The 20,779-nt window shown below is 37.0% G+C and overlaps 1 protein-coding gene across 9 annotated transcripts in view; it reads left to right on the forward strand.

Annotated features, from left to right (window-relative positions):
- The window catches only part of kmr (pleckstrin homology domain-containing family A member kramer), a 291,215-nt gene that overhangs the window by 133,292 nt on the left and 137,144 nt on the right, over positions 1-20,779 (forward strand). For all 9 annotated transcript variants that reach the window (XM_083124233.1, XM_083124241.1, XM_083124238.1 and 6 more), the window contains 3 exons: positions 1,066-1,231; positions 6,628-6,838; positions 10,630-12,175. In XM_083124233.1, the coding sequence (XP_082980359.1) occupies positions 1,066-1,231; positions 6,628-6,838; positions 10,630-12,175 (1,923 nt within the window). The remainder of the gene's footprint in view (positions 1-1,065; positions 1,232-6,627; positions 6,839-10,629; positions 12,176-20,779) is intronic.

The raw sequence follows: 20,779 nt of genomic DNA on the forward strand, positions 1-20,779 counted from the left end.
AATGAAGTACTATAAAAGAATAATTATAAAAAATATAATAATATTAACTCTTGTCATTCTGAGAGATAACACAGTTTGTCTGGGGTACCAGGAAAGTGAGTTTGATTCCGGGAGGGTTGGCAAGACTACCTATTAAGTACAAGTTCATATCATATGATATGAATAACATGTTTAAGAATTTTTCACAAAAGTAAACTCACGTTATAGAAAAAAACAAACTAAAAGCCATATTACACAGATGAATTCCAAAAATATATATTTTGGTTTACTTTTTTACCAGTTGCGGCAATTGGGTTCTAAAATAAACCGGGGGGGGGGGGGGCAAGGTACCAAAACTGAGGGAGGGGGTGGAGGCAAAGACAGTATATTTCCCCTTGTAGATAAGGTTTAGTATAGCGTGGGGGCAAAAGTGGCGAAAAGTTGGGGGCAACTGCCTTCCCTCACTCCCTTCTAATCGCCGCCACTGTTTTTGACTCTTTCTTACCTGATGTTAAATATTTTTGTCTTATTGTCATTGTGCTGTTCATATACTGATTGTGTATGTACTGTATTTCAGTTAGGCTGCATTATATTATTTTGAGAATAACACAACAATTAAATATGTATAGCATATTTGGGCAAATCATAATTCCGTTACAAACTATTTCAGAAAAATTAAAATATAATTATTAGAATACATAAACAAATTTCAGTTGTCATGTCCTGGCATAATGAACATTCTCTGAACTATTTTTCTTAATATTAATATTTCAGACAAAAGTTCATGATTCACAGAAATGGAAAAATGTCAGTATGTGCATACCTGCTCAGAAGGTTTCCATGAAGGTAATTCCGTCACATGGATTATGGACACAATATCTGTCTAGTACATTGAGCACGACAATTCACACAGTGTACTTTATGTGTTAATGTAAGTATATGAGGGAAATATGTAATTACAATGTTGTCCAAAACATAATTCCATCACATATGAAATCGCCCAGAGATATGTTTACCAGTCCTTTGTGTTACACAAATTTTTACCTCTATGCATTGCTGAAACTTTACTTGTATTATCATCAACAGGGACGCCGGAGGAGTGGCCAACAACTCCGTTCTCCTGTGGTGAAACGCCTGCAGTCTGCGCCTGTCACACTGAAAGGGTGGCTTTACAAGCAAGGGAGTGATGGCCTCATGTTGTGGAAGAAGCGCTGGTTTGTCCTCTCCGAATATTGCCTCTTCTACTACAAAGGTAAGAATGGTCAACATAAATGCTTAAAATGAGCAGTTTTAAATAAGGTAGTAGTGTGTCGCAATGAATAGAGGAAATTATTTTGCACATGCATTGGATAATTGATGATGTTCTTTTTTGTCTTGTTGTTATTGTTATTATTATTATATTATTATGTAACAATGAGTTACCCAAGCAATAGTGACAGACTTCAGGGTACAAAGGAAGGTGTGAGAGCTGACAGGAGACTTGACATGACTTGTCTAAGGACAACACCCAGCTTGTATTGTAAACCCATCTCCTGTGGATTATCATGTTTTTATGTAGAAAAAATCCTGTTGTAAAAATCGCTAGCAACATGTGATAATACAGTGTGTTTTAAAATTCATGGAGGATTCTAAGAAGGTATAACTTTAAAGTAATATGTTATTACAACGAATTATTATTTTTTTACACAGAGGAAAATTTAAAATTTTGTTCTGCCCACACTGTTGAATGATGTCTGTGCAGGTAATCACAGGATCACGTGATCACCACGTGATTCCAAGATGGCGTCGATGCAGGAAAAAGCTCAATACGTGTTATGGCTTGCGGAGTTAAAATCTTGTGTTTTGGTGCGGAGAAGGTCCCAAACAACTTTTGGAAAAACACCTCCAGTGGAGACAAGTATCCAGAGATGGTACGAGAAGTTTAGGCCAAAGGAATCTCAGCAGATTTGTCATGTAGTGGCTAAGAATTAGTGACGATATGGTAAATGCAGTGCAGGAGAGTGCAATGTAGTCCAATGAAATCTCTTAAATGAAGATCCTTGGAACTGGGAGTGTCAAGGACTACGTTACACAGTATCTTATGCAAGAAAGTGAAAGTCAGGCCCTACAAGTTGAGATCTGTGTATAATCTGATAGAAGAGGACTGTGACATGAGGAAGGAATTTTGTGAATTAATGTTAACCCGATTAAATGGTGTTGATGGTGATGCCCTTCAGTCTCTCATTCTTTTCTCTGATGAGGCCATGTTGTATGTTTCGGGAAAAGTGAATAGACACAATTGCCGAATTTGTAGGGTTGAGAATCCACATGAGTTCGAGACACATAAGTAGGATAGCCCCAAGGTCAATGTATGGTGTGCAGTTTCCATGGACCACCTCACTGGTCATTTCTTCTAGGAGGACATGGTGAACACCAGCTACCTGAACATGTTGCGGACATTCCTTGTCCCGGAATTTCATAGGTTAGGTAGGCATCATCAATGAGGTGCAAGATGGTGCTCCTCCAGAAGTTTGTGAGTTTCTTGATGGTCAATTTGGGGAGAGATGGATTGGCCACAGAGGACCCACACCTTAGCTCTTAAGGTCAGCAGACCTTACGCCTTGTGTTTATTGGCTGTGGGGACATGTCAAGACCCAGGTTTATGCACAGAAACTGACAGATCTTATGACCTGTAGTTCAAGATACGTGTGATGATATTTACTGTCACAATGCAATTCTTGCATTCAAATAAAGATTGGAAGAATGTTTGGACGTGAATGGTGCCCAGCTGGGGATCTGGGGATGAACCAAACCACATCAAACATTAATTTTAAAGTTTCCTCTGTGTAACAAAGAATATTTCGTTGCAATAAACCGATTATTTTAAAACTTATAGATTTTTAGAATCCTACAGGACTTTTAAAACACACTGCACTTATTCAACGCCTGTGTGCTGAACAAGAGTGTTACAATAAAGAATTAATAAACCATGCAAGTCTACATTATACAATACAAAAGTGTACAACAATGCAAGCAACATATGTAACAACATTTACTGAAGAGACATACAGGATAAGATAAGCTTTTGTAGCAAACTGAATGGATATGTTTTGCAGGGTCATTTCACATTCGTTTTTAACCAATTAATGCACAGATTATAGAACACCATTAAGCCTTGTTTCCATGATTATGAAAAAATAAATATGCTGACCAAGGCAGTAATTTATTTTATTAAAAACATAAACTAAACGTAACGTTTCAACCTTCTAGCAAGGTCTTCTTCAGACTCTGTATCAAGTACAAAACAGCATATTTATTTTTTCAAGATTATAGAAGTTTTAATACAATATAAACATAGCAACCAAACATTACACTGTTTATGATATATCATTACCTATAAGTACAATATAAACATGGCAACCATGCAGGGCTGTCACACTTAAAGGCTTAACCCTTTAAGGCCAATGCAAAGTGCATTTTCAGTAGGAAATTTAAACTTCTCGAATTTTTTAAATAAAAAATCAATATCTCGGAAACTGCAAATGTTAGAATTACAAATCATACCTCGTATAATTCAGTATATATAGGCTATAAGCATATAGTCGGAAACAACAGAGTTTCATATCAAGTAGAAGACGAAAATCAAAGAAAGTTATTTTTTAAAAAAAAATGAAATTCTAAATTCAGCTGGCCCCCACCTAGGAAATGATGCGACATGAGGGTTCAAAACAGTTCCTGCCTGTTGCTTGATAAGTTTGGCACTCTCAGTGTAATAATTATGCACTTGTTGTTCATACTTTCGAGAAATAAATGTCTCCCAAAGTAAAGCAACATACCTCATGCATACCAAGAATTTTGCAGTATGCCACTGTTCTCTCTCTCTCTCTCTACACACAAATCAAGCAATGATGTCGCACATGTCTGACCTCAAAGAAAGCTAATTCTTGAGAAGAAACTGCAACTGTACGCAGACTTCTTTGGTGTGAGATAGTCAAAATATCACTCAATAAGAATCCATGCGTCCTCCACCCTTTAGTTACTTTGATGCCATTTTCTTTAATCTACTGACAATTGAGGACATGTTTTTCTTGTCTATAATAATGGCAGGAACGTGAAAATTGATGAAAGAAAATACCCAAAAGATATGCATTTTACATAGGACCTTTCCCAAATATAGCCAGAATCAAATTACAGTTTATTAATTACTAATAACACACTTCAAGGCCCATGTAGCAATCAAACCATGTATCTCCAAACATAGGGTGACCATAATATTTTGACTTAGGTCTCAAGGAAGTCAGATTTCCCTGTCCTGAAAAATCGGCAATCATGAAACTATTATTATTATTAGTTAAAGTATGGATTACATAAATGATATATTATAAACAACAAACAAAATATGATCTCCCATTATCAAAAGGATAATTGTAAGCTCAGTATGACTTATATGGTGTTCCTCCTCTCTCTTGATCAGCCTCTGATGTTAGGCCTAAGCTAAAGTTGAAGAATGCCAGAAATGTTCATAATCCCTACCCCCTCCCCCCTCCCAACTCTCGGTGAAATTAACTCATACCAACAAGATAGACTTCATTGTTGAAACATGTAAGCAAGATATTTCATCTGTCCACATATTATTCAGGATTGAACAAACATGCTCAATGGGAATGGATGTACTAGGCAAGCATAAGACAATTTCCACCACTATCAGAAGGACATCATACTTTATCTGGTCCGTTTCCAACTTACCAAAAATTGCCACTGATCGAACGGTTTTGTTTTGTCTTCTGTACTAGAAAATATATTAGCATTCACTAATTCATTAGGAATTGACTTCTTGAGTTTGTGTCGAGACTCAGGATTTTACCTGTAAATTCTTGGTGCAGGCTTGCATTGAAACACTTCTTGGTCATGCTTATTCACTGCTCTAGAAATAACGGACGACCGGGACAAGTTTCCTAAATCGGACTGTGATTGTCAAAATGGTCACCCTATCCAAACATTATCTGAGTCAGAGTCTGTTCCAAAAGTCCGAAAATCAACCTGCCCGGCATTAGTGAAAATACCTAAACCTAGTGGCCCATTTCTGTATTAACTCAGTGTTTTAGGGTTAACAGACATATTCCATGAGGTGCAACTCAGTAAATTCGTTTTTTTTAATTCCAGAAATTTTCAACATTTAATTATAATTACCTACTGTTTAATCGAAAATTGATAAAAGTAAATAATTGAAGTTAAGTGGACCTGCGTACGTGTAAGAGTGTATGATACAAGAACTACAACATGAAAAAATATCTAATACAAAAAGAAAAAGACAGTAAAAACTCAAATGTTTAGGAAAGAGCTCTTAGAAGCAAAGATGCAAGGCAACTCATACAAGATAATGAGTGTCTTCGTAAGCTAATAATAAAGCTTTGCCTGGCAGTATCAAAAGGAAAGTACATGATATTATTTAGTCATAGCCAGGTGCTGTTTTTGCTGCTAGGTGCAGTGGGATGCTCAAGTATTGCTCGGCAAATTTTCCATGACCATTTTCATTATATTAACTCTTACATCCTACGTGCTTTAGAGGCTGGATTTTTATGTATGCTGGTGTGTAGGTTGTCAGGAGCTTGTTTGGTATTTTGGTTTCAATTCTTGAAGCTCTCTTTGGGTAAATTCTGGAGTAGAAACATGGTGATGGACAATTTGCTTGGTAATACTTATGCATCGCACTGCACTTAACTTAATAAGAACTATACTTAACAATTATTGTTGCATCTTCCATAGTGTTCGACATTACCGTTCAGCATTCACCGTCTCACCTCTGGTCAAGAACTTCAAGAACTCGATGAGCAGAATGCCCTGTCTATCCCAGAATGTGGTGCACAGCACTTTCTGTGATGACACAGTCTGCTTGAATTTAGTCTTGCATGGAGATCCACTGTGAGCATTTATCCAGTGCATAAACTGCTGCTTGGTTTCTGGGGTAAAGTGACCCATGTTTCATCGCCTGTGAAGATCTGGTCCAGAAATGTCAATGCTGTTCCCATGCGCTTTGCTTTGTGTTTGGCTGTCAGTTGCTTTGGCACCGACCTCGGACACAATTTCTGGAACAAGAGGTTCTTTGTGACGATTTCATGCAACAAGTAGCAAGAAATTTGTGGAAAATGGCTGCTGAGTTCCATAATCATGAAACGATGGTTCTCCACAATGCGCTGCCGCACCTGCTCCACGAGGTCGTTCGTAACAAAGGAATTTCAGCCACTGTGCTCCTCATCATGCACATTTTGCCAACATTCTGTAAATTGCCAGCACCAGCGATGCACCATCTGCTTGCTCATGATGACTGTCCCATACACCTGACACAGCTGACAATGGATTTTGATCAGTGCTATGCCTTGTGTGTTCTAAAACCTATCACCGACTGAACCTCACAGTCGGCGGAAGCTGGAACAATTTTACGTATGTGAATTCACTCCTATTGAATTAGAGATTTCTGGAATTTAAAGGTTGTACCCGTATCCCTAAGACTTACAATAAATCTGGGCTAATCTTGTATGCCAACTTTCTTTTCCTCTGAGCTACATTTTATCAGTATTTTATGAAAATATAAGTGTAATGTGTATGTCCCCTAATTATATGACTTTCTTTTTCTTCTTCTTCACACCTCAATTTTATCTTTCATTACAGATTCTGAGGAAGGGAAAGTCCTGGGATCCATTTTGCTTCCTTCGTACAAAATCAGTCCCTGCTGCCCAGAAGATAGAATTTTCAGGAAATTTGCCTTTAAAGCTGAGCACCAGAACATGAGAACATATTACTTTTCTGCAGACACTCGGGAAATGATGGTGCAATGGATGAATGCTCTTAGCTTGGCTTCAATACTGCAACGACCAGACAGGTAAAACTTATTTGCATTCGTGACTGCTTGGAAGAAACAGTGACTAGTGTCTTCTTCCACGTATTCCATAGTACGAGTAACTATCCATCCAAACTCAATGTACTCTAGGTTAATAGAACCATTAAATGTGTGATTATATTAAGTATCATTTTCTCAAATGCTCTCATAGTTTTCTAATCTGTAATGGTACATTAAAGAAGTGATAGTGATATTGCTTGTATAGATATTAATTTGAGGATTTGTCACTTATCATACATACAAGGACATTTGTTTCGAAATTGCACTTTATATGTTTCGTTGATGTTGATAGATGTCAGAAATGAAGTGTCCCTATTAATTCATGAACAGCTTAGGGTGAGTTTTCTATGACTCATCTTTACATTGCAATTCAAATGACTGGAGAATACTTACGGAGACTGGGTTGAAACTTGCTTGCATATCCTAGACTTTTTTTTTGTTATTAAAGCAATACTTTTGTTGCCATTCTCAAATTCACTGCATTCCATGGCCATCATGCTCATAATTTCAAACCAGATGTTAAAAATGAAAAATGTTTATTAGATTTGAACAAGATATATATTTGTAAAATAATACAATTTTTTTTCTAAAATATTCAAATAACCATGTAATGCAAAATAGGACCTCTTCATGTGTTCCTTTTTATGTTTGTGTGGCTGTTTTTTTTAAAAATTGAACAAAGTATGAAAGGTATGTGTATTATGTAGGGTATGTATTATCCTGTAACTTGGGACATGTCTTTTTTGTCACACTACCTTGGATGTTGGATATTTTCTACCCTATTTTAAAAACAAGTCACAATATTCTACTCTGTGTGGAATATGGGAATCAAATTAATTTTGTAAGCACAAGTGATAATATTTCATCATTAAGAGCAAAGAAGATATCTATTTCTGTGGAAAGGAAAGTTTTACTGACAACAAATTTGCACTTTAGGAAATTTCTGAACATTACACTAGTTAATAAGGACAAAATAGACAAGATAATAATGAACAAAAATTAGCATCAGGTTATTGAAAGGTAAACAATAATATATCTATTAACATAAAGACAAACACCATTATTACTAAAAATACACCAAATGTTTAAATTTTATTTAAGCAGTTGTGGCAAATGAAATGAATGCTGTCTTCATATACGTGGAGGATGCATACAGCACATGTCTGTTGTTTAACACGTGGTTCTGTTAACTGTTTTGCCAGTGCCGTAATTAAATAATTGTTTTTTCCTGGCATGGATAAGTTACCAAATAAATTACTTATGAATTAACAAATGAAATGCTTAGTAGTACATAGAAAATGAAATACAGAAGGGGCATTTCATGTGAAAGTGCCCCTGAGCCTCAATTTTTAAAATTAAATGCAATGCCGTAACTTTATCCTATCTTGTGATTGAACAATCTAAAATTGTCTTTTGGATAAAAGTTCAAGTATTATACTGAATTAATTTTTAACTTTTTGATTACTCGTGTTTTCTATTGTGTCCCACCCGTGACACTAAAAACAATTAATTTCTCCTTTAACTGTTACATTTCCCCCTGAACTCTACTACAGTATTCAATTACCTTCTCTCTCTGTCTTAAATAATTTATTTTCCATCATTTGACAATTCACAGAAATTATAATATATTTCTGATTAAGTGAGGATGCAGTGTTTCGTCTGTCCCACCCGAGACACAAAATTGTTCACTTGTAGCTACAAATCTGGGAAAGCATTTTAAGGGTAGTTATGTTTAATCAACAGTGTTAAGTTTCATAATTCAATGCACAGAAGCTGTACGAAAAATATTGCTTAACTTTCAGTAGAATTTAGCATGAGAAATGTGGTCCGTGTGTCCCACCAGTGACAATAGAATGCCCCAGAAACAATAATGTCATCTTGTACATGGTGTACATTCTAATAATAACCCATGGCACAACAGCCCATTGAAGGTCCAGGCCTACCTACCAACCCCCATCCTCACCCACCTGATCCTACTCACTTTCTCAGCCGAGGTGGGAGTTCATCCAACCAGTTACAGAAGGACATGTGGTCAGCACGACAACCCCCCAGTCATTGTTGGAGGTTTTCATGACCAGGTTACGCTACTCATTTGTAGCCCCCCAATTTCCTCACGATGGTGGGTGGCCACCTGTCCCATACACAGACCAAAATCTCAGGAGAAAAGTTGTCATGCTTCCCCAGGAAAACTGAACCTGTTCACGTCCCGTAGTTGAAGCCCAAAGCATGATGCCCTGGACTGCACGGCCATGATGCGGGATGGGTGTATATTCTACCCCAGTCTGAAATTACAGCAGTGTATGTTATTGTTACTAACTTCTAAGAACACAACCATCACGTGTAGGTCAAATCAATTGACAGGAAGGTACTCAGTAAGATTACTTTTATGGGTGATAGTGAATTAATGTAGACTATGTAAATGGCTGGGGTAGAATCTACCTCACATCAGTGGCGACTTGTGGCTTTTTTGAAGTGTAGGAAGAAGTTATGGTCAACTGAGAAAGGTTTAAAAAATATTTTCATTTACAGTCGTACAAATCGCTCGTACTATCCATTGCTTTTAGAATGTTACCTGCAGGCCCACGCACAAGGTAGGGCAAGGAGCCCTTGTCCCCTTGAACTATGAATTTTTTTAATGTGAACCCATAAAAACCAAAGAAAATAGTATTGACGATATTTCAGATTTTTGCAATAATTTCGATTTTGTCCCCACTCCCTGTCGTGTGGATTGAGGATAACAAAAAGTGCTGCTTAAACTCTGAAATTATGCTAAATGCTTCTAAATTGCGCTAGGATTTATTATTAATTACTTTTTTTTTTTTTTGGATAACTGCAGTTTTAAGTTCAATTATGCATATACTATTCGAATTTTGAACTTGCGTTGCTTATTATTCACTACACAAAATTGTGTATAATGGCTCAACAAATGAAATGGGTTCAGCATAGTACTTGAAACGGTTTGAGAAAATGGTTTGTTTACCCCCAACGTTCTATCGATTTACTGCCGTAAATCTCCTCAGGAACAAAATTGACAGGATAAAGAAAAGATAGAGAATGGGTCGTGGCAGTGTTGTAAAGAAGCTTGTCGCTGTGTATGCATACTCCCTTTTATTTGAAAAAAGTCCGCTGGTGAAGTATAAAAAAGATTTGGACATAATTTCATTTCAATTTCCAGAAAAACCTATTCCTTTGAATTCGATTTTCCTCTCCCAGGGACTCGCATTTGCAGATTATACTAGATTTGACCATTATGCCAAAAGCAGGATGCTAGGGGCCAAGAAAGATCAAACTGTGCTACGTGTAGCACCATTTTGATGGGGTTGGCACCACTGATTGAGGAACCCCTAGATGTTTCCTTGCTGGATCTTTAAAAACTGCAACCTCCCCCTTGCCCCTTTTCCACTTCTCGCCCATCTGTCTGTAGGATGACCGCTGATGTTTCTCAGTGAGCGGCAGCCAAGCCTGTGTGTCCATCGTCTTTTGGCTGCAGCTAGAAGGAGAGGCACCAGTCAACTCTTGACAGTAGTAACTTGTACGTACATTGAGCTCATTATTTTATAACGAGCATTATTATTAAACTCCTAAAAAGTAGAGAACTGGAAGCAAGTATAAATGAACTGTAGGAAGTTCCTCACTTCCTACATGGAGGAATCACCCCTGCCTCACATCCAAGGTTATGGGTTATACAAATGCATGTTGTACTATTTATTAACTCTGTCTAATTGAAATCTTAATATATGAATATACATATGCATATATTTCTCTCTTTTCAGCTGGGATGAATGTCGCTCAGGTGGTCCATGCATTTCCTCTACTTCATCCCTTCTGAACCAGAGTGCTGACGGAAGCGATTCTGGCTATCCACGTGGACACTCTCCTCAGCTTCAGTTGGTCAGCATGGCCGACGAAGCAGATGAGAATACTCTGGACTTGGTGGCCAACAGCTGGACAAAAATACGCCAGGGATACCAACCACTCTATGCAAATGCTCCTCCCAAACCTAAACGACTAAACAACAGTCGCGACTATTCCACTTCACCTGACAGGACTCCTGAGAGAGAGAGAAGGTGCCTTGAATTGACATCGTCAAAGTCCCCCGAACTGCAAAATCAGGTCAACCAACAGCAGACGCAACAAGAAGAAATGCTACTTTTAAATTCAAGAAGAGACCCATCTGTTGGTGATAGATACTTGAGGAAGAATGAGCAGGTGCCAATGGAAAATAGGACTAGTTATCATTACCGTGTGTCAATTATGCAAGCACATCCCGGTGGTCCTTATCGCCCGCAACACATTGGACAGCCAATGGAGCGACGCACTCCGGACACGTATGGACGGTCGAACAATAGCAGAGGCGATTACGAAGACATTTATAACAATGGCTCTAATTTTACAAGTGGTAAAAACTTTGTTGTATCCAGTACCTCAGGTTCAAATAGATATCGTGTGGACCCTCCACCTTATTTGCAAGTGAGTAAGTCGACAAAACAACAAGGGTCACCTCAACACCATGCCGAACAATGTAAAACCCAACCTCAAGTTTCGACTTCTGTTTTAAATCCTGTTCAGCGTAGAAACGCAACGAATTTTATCATGCCACTTGGTGCTGTGGCAATGCCGGTGCAAACCATACCAAAGGTATCCCAACGAACTAAACTCATGCCGAGACCGCACAGTGCAGATTTTTTGGAACACGACTCCATGACTTATTCAGGTGGCGAGTACACGTCAGGTGTAACTATGAGGAGCAGAGACAGAAATCCTGTTAAAGAGCAACCTCCAAGGCCAAAATCGAGTGTAGATAATTACGATTCTAATGACTATTGGTCCGAAGAAAGTTATGCACAGAAGATGCGCCAGTCTTTGTACAACCAAAAGAATCAAACACACGTGCATTCTTCTCCAAAAAATGTTTCCCTCATGCAGCAGCCAGTTATGCTTGGCGAACTCAAGTCTTCCGGTAGTGATAGTGCGAGTGGCAAGGATAAAAGTGGTGCTAGTGAAATTAATGTTGTGCTCCCGGTTCATAATCAAGTGCAGAGTCGGACCTACTCGAAAGAGCAGGACAAATCTTCATACGATCCAACAAATTCTCCAGACCCGCAAACATTAAATAAGCCTCAGGATGGTTCCACGTCAGCAGTGAAAGTGAACCTAGACAGTCAGTGGTGGAATGAATACAAGGAGCTTCAAAGAAACCAATTTGTAAGGTCAGCCAGTGCCCGATTGCCACGATCACATGAAGATGACGATCCTCCATTACCAGCTGGAGTTGAAGCCCAAAGGTGCTTGAGAGACGGGGAGAGGAAGATACAACAGGTGGGTGATTTCATATGTAAATACATATTTATGTATGCAGCTGAAATCAGTTATCTTTTATATTATCTTGTTGCGGCATATGGACTTGAAAAACTTACTTTTCATTTTCCATATTTGTACAGTGTCTCTCAAAAGTTTTAGGACAACGACATTTTAAACTAGGCAACCCAATTTACACAAGGCGTTGGTGGGTTGCGTGTAGAGTTAGGCTCAATTTCAGGGTTGCCACATGCACAATAGATATTTATAAAATACGCGAAAAAATAAAAGCAAGTATTATTGTATAAAATTATTAAAAATATCATTATTATATCGCAATTGACAAAATTTATTCTCAAAGAAAAAAAATAGGTTTTCTGGTATTTCATCGCTGATGAGTCTACAGAAAGGAAAAGAGGTGAGAGAAAACGAGAGGTGACAAAGGAGAGCAGAAAGAGAAAGCGAAAAGAGAAGAGGAAAAGTAGAGGAGAGAAGAAAGAGAGGAGAGAAGAAAGAGAGGAGAGAAGAAAGAGAGGAGAGAAGAGGAGATTGGAAGAAGATTCTAGGAGAGATGAGGAAAATGGAGCAAAGAAGAGAAAAGAGGAGGAAAACGAGATGAGAGAAGAGGAGACGAGAAGAGGGGAGTGGAGAGTAGAGTAATGGAGAGAAAAAGAGAAGAATGAAAAGAAGAGGAAAAGAGTGAAGTGGAGTCGGAAATCTAAGACAGGAAAGGAGATACATGGAGTGGGGATGAGTGGGATGGAGATAAGATACAAGAAAAGTAGGGAAGACGATATGAGATAAAAGCAGAGCAGAAGGAGGGGAGAGAAGAAGGAGAAGAGAAGAACAGAAGGGACTGAAGAGAAGAGGTAGTTTCAGAAAATATCGTCTCAGCGTCAAGAATTGATGCATTGGTTAAATTATCGACATGAAACATTCAATAACATTTTGAAATGTATTCGAGAATGTATTAGATCGGTTCGAAATGCCTTTTGGGTTCTTTCAGAGCAAGATAAAATCTTCCATGTAAGATCTTTGATTTTACCTGCGATTATACCACTAAAAACATGAATGTAATTTTAACATTTATAAGAATTCTCCAATTTTTGTCCACTTCTCCGTTGAAATGGAGATTTTGTAATTTAATATTTCCCCTTCCCCCATCGTTAATTCCAAACTGAATCATTCCGTTTCACAAGGACAATGAACACAATGGGATAGGTGTAAAACTTACGAAAATTTTCTGCCACTGGAAGGGTTTGAACCTACGACCATTAGATTGACAGTCCTGAACGGTAAACGCTACCCCACAAGCCTTCGCTCCTGAAAGTAAGTAGAAGGAGCTGACCAATGTGAAATGTAGATGCAACTCTCCTCCTACATGTAATGTGTAAACAATACTTGTTTGTAACAAAGAAAACGAAGGTAGTACGACTCGGCGAAAACATTTAATGGAGAATTGCACATGATGAGAACTTTTCATTCGATATTTGCGGAGGTATCCTTCCATTGAACTCGAGTGGGAAAAGGGGTAAAATTAGTATGTAATGAATTGCCACAAATATAAATAGTTATTTCATTAATATTTGTCAATGTCTTTGAAGCAGTACACAATTATCGTTAGAGTATCATAATTCACGATCTTATACATGAAAATTTCCCTTTCAACGTGCGTCAATTCATTTATTTGTTTATTTTTTTTATAAATTCCATATGCAGAACAATGTAGCCACTATACACTACTATTACAAATAATGTTACCATGCTCTTGTTTGATAGAAGGGGATTTAAAAAAAAGAAAGAAAAGAATACCTAGTATGGAGGATCGAACCTGGGACCGCAATCAATGCTTTCAAGAACTCTAACCAATACACTACGCCCTTTGTTTCCTTTGGAGCAACAGTTCTTAATTATTCTGTCGTGTCAATATTGTAAACGTTATCCTGAAAAAAGATGTTTAACACTCTGATATAGCTCTGTACTTCTAGAATTACTCTATACACTTGCATTTGAAATTTAACTCTGAATTTATTTCTTCGTTGTTAGTATATCTAAGCTTGTGAATATATTTTATTTGTATTTTTATAACGGTTACATGAACATCTACGAAATAGTTCCTTATAATAACCTCCGGTTGACTAAGTTGCCAATATAAACAAATGGAATACAGATTGTCTTCGAGCTTACATTGTTAAAAAGGAGCGGATACTCATATTACTATCCCGATACTTATTCAATAAGGTTTCTTGTTTGTCAGACATTATCACTTAAACTATTTCATGTTGAGCTAGTGCCCAAGTTGAAACCTATCATTCTTCAGATTCTCTTTAAAATTCGACTCTGGTCACTTGTAACTTGCTGGGTGCAGACACTGCATCGACAGTGGTTTGCGTTAAGAAGCGGCCTTGAATAGCGTGAGTCACTTTGAACGCGAGCAAGCTACGATACCAAGCTTGTCTGCCTTTGAAAATCAAGTCATTTTTTTTTCACAGTTTCCGAACCCGATTGCTATTGTAGAAGTATATATTCTCTCAAAAGAGCAAGAAAGGAAATTCGACCAATGCCCCCTCGAACCCTGAAATAATTAAATGTGAACCTATCAGTAACTACGAAAATAACATCGTCGATTTTAGAAATGTGTAAAAATTTCAATTTTGTTCTTACATAAATGAATCTGTTTCTTGCGCAAAAGTATTCAGGGTGCAATATTGGATGGTTTTAGTTTTTTAATGCAAGGCTAGGAAACGTCCGATTTACCGATTTAGTCAGGACAGTGTGTTACTTTCAATCCCTGTCCCGACTTTTTCCAACTGCAATCGTGATGCGAGATGTCTCTTTATTATTGTTTTTTCTTAACTCACAATTAGACATGTTCTTTATTGTAATAATAATTCCTAGTACGCAACATTTAATTTATAAATATATTATTTTCTAAACATAGAATTATCATGACTTTTCAATGGCGCTTGCACTATTTGAACTTTTTTTTGTAATATCTATCTCTCTCTCTCTCTCTTATATATATATATAAATTTGGGTCTGGCCCCTTCCTCAAAGAAATCCTGCGTACGGGCCTGGCCTACGCCAATGACAGAAATGCAAGCAATATTTTTATTTATTTTTAACCCAATTAAAGGAATGTGGAAGAATTTAAAAGAAATAAGAAAGGGCGGAACGACTATTGCTCTACTTTAAAAATTGTTGTTCTTCCAGGAAGAAAAATAAGAAGGATTTCCTCCAGCACCTTAACACAGTGTCCCACGAGTCTCTCTTGATGAATACTGTCAAATGTGAAGTGATTTTATGAATAAAATTTTCCGCCTGTTTACGTCTAACGTTGCGCAGATTTGGTAGTTCGCAAACGGTGTAATTATTTCGTGTTACCTTACGCAAAGATCAAATACATTTCATAAGACTGTTCTGAATACGAGACTTGCGTCAGTAAACAAGCATTTCGTCTGTTGTAGTATCACAGGAAAAGAATATCGTCCTGCAATGTTCAAGCCTCTAGATATTTTCCATTAATAATGTCTAATCACAATAACAAATTTGAAGAAATAACTCGCATTTTCACAACTACGTACCAAAATTCTCGTTTTTCTTCATCACTTCGAAAATAATTTCTCGAAGATATCTGCTATACTACAAGAAAGCAATCCAAAATTAAAGTAAAAGTTCAACTACATGTATACCCAACGACATTTACAATATTGGAGGGACAGAATATTTAAAAATTGTTGTTTCAATCGAACGTTAGGGCGTGGTGTAGTGGGTAGAGTTCTCGGTTGGACTGCTAGAGATCCCAGGTTCGATCCTCCTTAGAAGGTTTTCTTTTTTTATTCTCCTTTTATTATAAACAAAAGCATGGTAACATTATTTGTAATAGCAGTGTATAGTGGCTACATTGTTCTGCATATGTAATTTATAAAAAAATAAACAAATAAATGAATTGACACACGTTCCAAAGGGATATTTTCATGTATAAGATCGTGAATTATGATACTCTAACGATAATTGTGTACTGCTTCAAAGACATTGACAAATATTAATGAAATAACTATTTATATTTGTGGCAATTCATTACATACTAATTTTACCCCTTTTCCCACTCGAGTTCAATGGAAGGATACCTCCGCAAATATCGAATGAAAAGTTCTCATCATGTGCAATTCTCCATTAAATGTTTTCGCCGAGTCGTACTACCTTCGTTTTCTTTGTTACAAACAAGTATTGTTTACACATTACATGTAGGAGGAGAGTTGCATCTACATTTCACATTGGTCAGCTCCTTCTACTTACTTTCAGGAGCGAAGGCTTGTGGGGTAGCGTTTACCGTTCAGGACTGTCAATCTAATGGTCGTAGGTTCAAACCCTTCCAGTGGCAGAAAATTTTCGTAAGTTTTACACCTATCCCATTGTGTTCATTGTCCTTGTGAAACGGAATGATTCAGTTTGGAATTAACGATGGGGGAAGGGGAAATATTAAATTACAAAATCTCCATTTCAACGGAGAAGTGGACAAAAATTGGAGAATTCTTATAAATGTTAAAATTACATTCATGTTTTTAGTGGTATAATCGCAGGTAAAATCAAAGATCTTACATGGAAGATTTTATCTTGCTCTGAAAGAACCCAAAAGGCATTTCGAACCGATCTAATACATTCTCGAATACATTTCAAAATGTTATTGAATGTTTCATGTCGATAATTTAACCAATGCATCAATTCTTGACGCTGAGACGATATTTTCTGAAACTACCTCTTCTCTTCAGTCCCTTCTGTTCTTCTCTTCTCCTTCTTCTCTCCCCTCCTTCTGCTCTGCTTTTATCTCATATCGTCTTCCCTACTTTTCTTGTATCTTATCTCCATCCCACTCATCCCCACTCCATGTATCTCCTTTCCTGTCTTAGATTTCCGACTCCACTTCACTCTTTTCCTCTTCTTTTCATTCTTCTCTTTTTCTCTCCATTACTCTACTCTCCACTCCCCTCTTCTCGTCTCCTCTTCTCTCATCTCGTTTTCCTCCTCTTTTCTCTTCTTTGCTCCATTTTCCTCATCTCTCCTAGAATCTTCTTCCAATCTCCTCTTCTCTCCTCTCTTTCTTCTTTCCTCTCTTTCTTCTCTCCTCTACTTTTCCTCTTCTCTTTTCGCTTTCTCTTTCTGCTCTCCTTTGTCACCTCTCGTTTTCTCTCACCTCTTTTCCTTTCTGTAGACTCATCAGCGATGAAATACCAGAAAACCTATTTTTTTTCTTTGAGAATAAATTTTTTCAATTGCGATATAATAATGATATTTTTAATAATTTTATACAATAATACTTGCTTTTATTTTTTCGCGTATTTTATAAATATCTATTGTGCATGTGGCAACCCTGAAATTGAGCCTAACTCTACACGCAACCCACCAACGCCTTGTGTAAATTGGGTTGCCTAGTTTAAAATGTCGTTGTCCTAAAACTTTTGAGAGACACTGTACATAATATTACGTTTTGGCTCATATTTTACATATTTTAGTTATTGTTATATATTATTTCCATATTTCAGAACATTTCTCAACACATAAACACCATATTCAAGCATAATTACATGTCCTCGTGTGACGAAAAGAGTTGGGTGAATTCTTACGAATAACTGACCAAGTCTGAAGCGACATTAAACAAACAAAAGTTTACGACTTTTTTATACCATCCAATTGCATTAATTACAAGTTTTCTGTCGTATGAACAATGTTTTTTTTAAAATCTATTCTACACCTCCCATCTGTTTGCTTTTGCTATTGTAATACACTTGAAATTCCTGTTTATTTAGGATAGAGAATGAAGGCTCAAGCATCGGTTCCTGGCTGTTTTGGCAACTCATTTCTAACCCCACCCTTGCTACTAGTTGCGTACTCGACAGCAGCACCACATGTGTCACATGTATGGGATTCGCATCTGGTTTCTCTTCAAGACAGTCACAGTAATAGTTACAATGCAGAGACTGTATTTTATGTAGCTCATGTAGTATCTTACATTATTAAAAATGGAAATTTTTACAATTTTAAGTCCATATTTAACTCCATATTTTGGTGAAAATAACTAAATATGTATTCACATATTTAGCACATTTTTACTGCATATAAATCTGTTCCCTGGTAATGACTATTTCACCCTTGTTGTCATGATTAGTGAAAAAAGTTATGCAAAATAAGAAAAATACAAGAAATCATTAGTAATGGAAATGCAACAACCTCCAATTTTATAGAATTTTGTTTTTAGTCCACTATATGCTCAGACAGGCCAATCAGGACTGGGCCTTCAGTTGAAAGGATGGTGCAACTTGTCTCCAACTGGCACCCACTATAAACAGTTATTGTATGATCTGACTGCATTGTGTAAATATCATTACATAAAAATCTTGACCCTGAAGTGCCAAAAATGAGCAACTAGAGGGGAGGGGAGTTCCCTCTCATCCTCCTTCAAATATCCCCTGTAAACAATAAGTATAAACTGGATGTGTCTGTTAGATAAGAAACTACATTGAGAGTGCAACAAGTAGGGATTTTTTTTTTAGATTTACTCTTGTGCAAACTAAAATTCTATAGAAGTATTTGTAATAAAGAAGATTCCTTGCAGTAACAAGATATTGAAAATCTTAATACATTCTGTAAAGAAAATGAAGTTAACAAAACCATAAGAAATGTAGGGTTGTAAACTTCACCCACTTGAAATCTCCATTACATTATAATTACAAAATTAATTTCCACGAGAGAGATCCGGGATCGATCCCAGGGTGGGTGATCTAAAGTTGGAATTTTTATGGCTTTGTCTCAGCATAAAGTGGCTCCAGGGCTCATGCAGCCTCAAATTAATTGGTACTTGGGGCAACCCTGGGGATAAAAGGTGGCTGGAGCATGGTGCTGATCACATCACCTCACCGAGATCCCCTAAATGTGCCATCATGGCATGGTGCTATATGAATGAGGAACTTACCTTACTTTACCTAGCACATTAGAAAGGCAGGCTCAGTAATAGATCGTGGTGCAGTGTTGCATGATAAATTATCACTTGAGTTAATGAGATGCATAGAGAACTGGGGTATATTACGAAAACTCAAACTAGATTTAGTCTCAAATTAGAGCATGCATATATAGTATCGAGTCCACAAAGAAATAAAGAAGTAGACAGCTTCAAACAAAGTTCAAAATAAATTCCACCTTCTATTTTATTTTTTGGATAGATAGTGCATATCCAAAGCTGTCACTTCGTAAAGAATTACATGTTAAACTATGTGTCACCTCCCTTGCAAATGCAAGAACTATACATCAACTCCTTTTTCTTTTGAAACCCATTAAAAAAATTAAATTCTTCTTCTCTTCCTTCAAATTTATTTTTTCATGTTTCCCACCTGATACTTCAATCAAGAAAGTAACACTTTGCAATTCCCACAACTGTACAAAATCTGCAGAAATGATTCCCCTGCAAAGAATGTTTAGCTTGTGTAATATTACCTGTTACCTATGGTGCTTTGGCTCGTTTTCAGGCCATGACCTCCCCAACTTTCTTCCTCCAGAACGTCCTGTCTTGGGCTGCACTTCTCCAATTCCTGATGTGAAGTCTGCATCCTTCTGGATACTATCCTCCCATCTGATCCTTGGATCTTCCTGCAGGTCTTCGTCTTCCTCCCATGTTTCCTCCTAGCATGTTCTTTGGGATCTGGTGCTCATCCATTCTAGCTACATGGCTAGCCCAGTTTCGTAATTTTATTCTTATGTATATGGAGAGAGGTACTTCCTTATAAAGCTTGTAAATTTCATCATTATATCTAATTCTCCACACTCCTTGTGACTGAATAAGGCCAAAGATCCTTCGGAGGATTTTATGCTCAAATGAGTTGAGTTTGTTAGCAGCTTGTTCCGTAAGAGTCCATGCTTCACATCCATATACTGCAATACTACGAATGAGTGTTTTGTATAGCATCACTCAAGCTCTCCAATTGACATCTCTATGAGCTTGTATAATGACTGATTGGAAAAAGTTATCACCTGGGTATATTTAACTTAACAATATCCTTACTTACTATGCATATACCTATTTTTTTAGTATTTTTTAAATATGTAGGGATGTGTTTGTGTGTGTGTATTATTTTATTCATTATCAAATTTGGTATTACAAAGTACTGTGTAGTAATTACATATATATGTAACTTTTATATGCAAATTTTGTTTAAATTTTTGTGTTTACACATTGTTTACAAATTTGAAAATGTGACAAATTTACTGTACACTGTAAAAGGGGAGCATAATAAATAAATGAAGAATTAGTCAAATGAAAAACACTAAGGCTGCTGACGAAGGCAGTCTTTTTTTATGTGAAAAAAAAATGCTACACTATACATGAGACGTTTCCAGCACTCAAAATTTTGAATTTGTTTCTTAGTCTGAAAATGACCCTCATATAGGGTTGATACATCATGTGTAATGTTAAAAACTGTCTTGTTCAGCAGCTTTAAGAGTTTTTCTAAAATAGAAACAAGGCTTAATTATGCTACCAATAGTCAAATGAGTGTCAAAATATCATTTTGTTGTTGTAAAGATGCCTGCTGCACTAAGCATTTGCCAGTGAAGAGATTATATGTAGTGCTTTTC

This window comes from Lepisma saccharinum, chromosome 6 (genome assembly GCF_977018435.1).
Source record: "Lepisma saccharinum chromosome 6, izLepSacc3.1, whole genome shotgun sequence".
Classification (NCBI taxonomy): Eukaryota; Metazoa; Arthropoda; class Insecta; order Zygentoma; family Lepismatidae; genus Lepisma; species Lepisma saccharinum.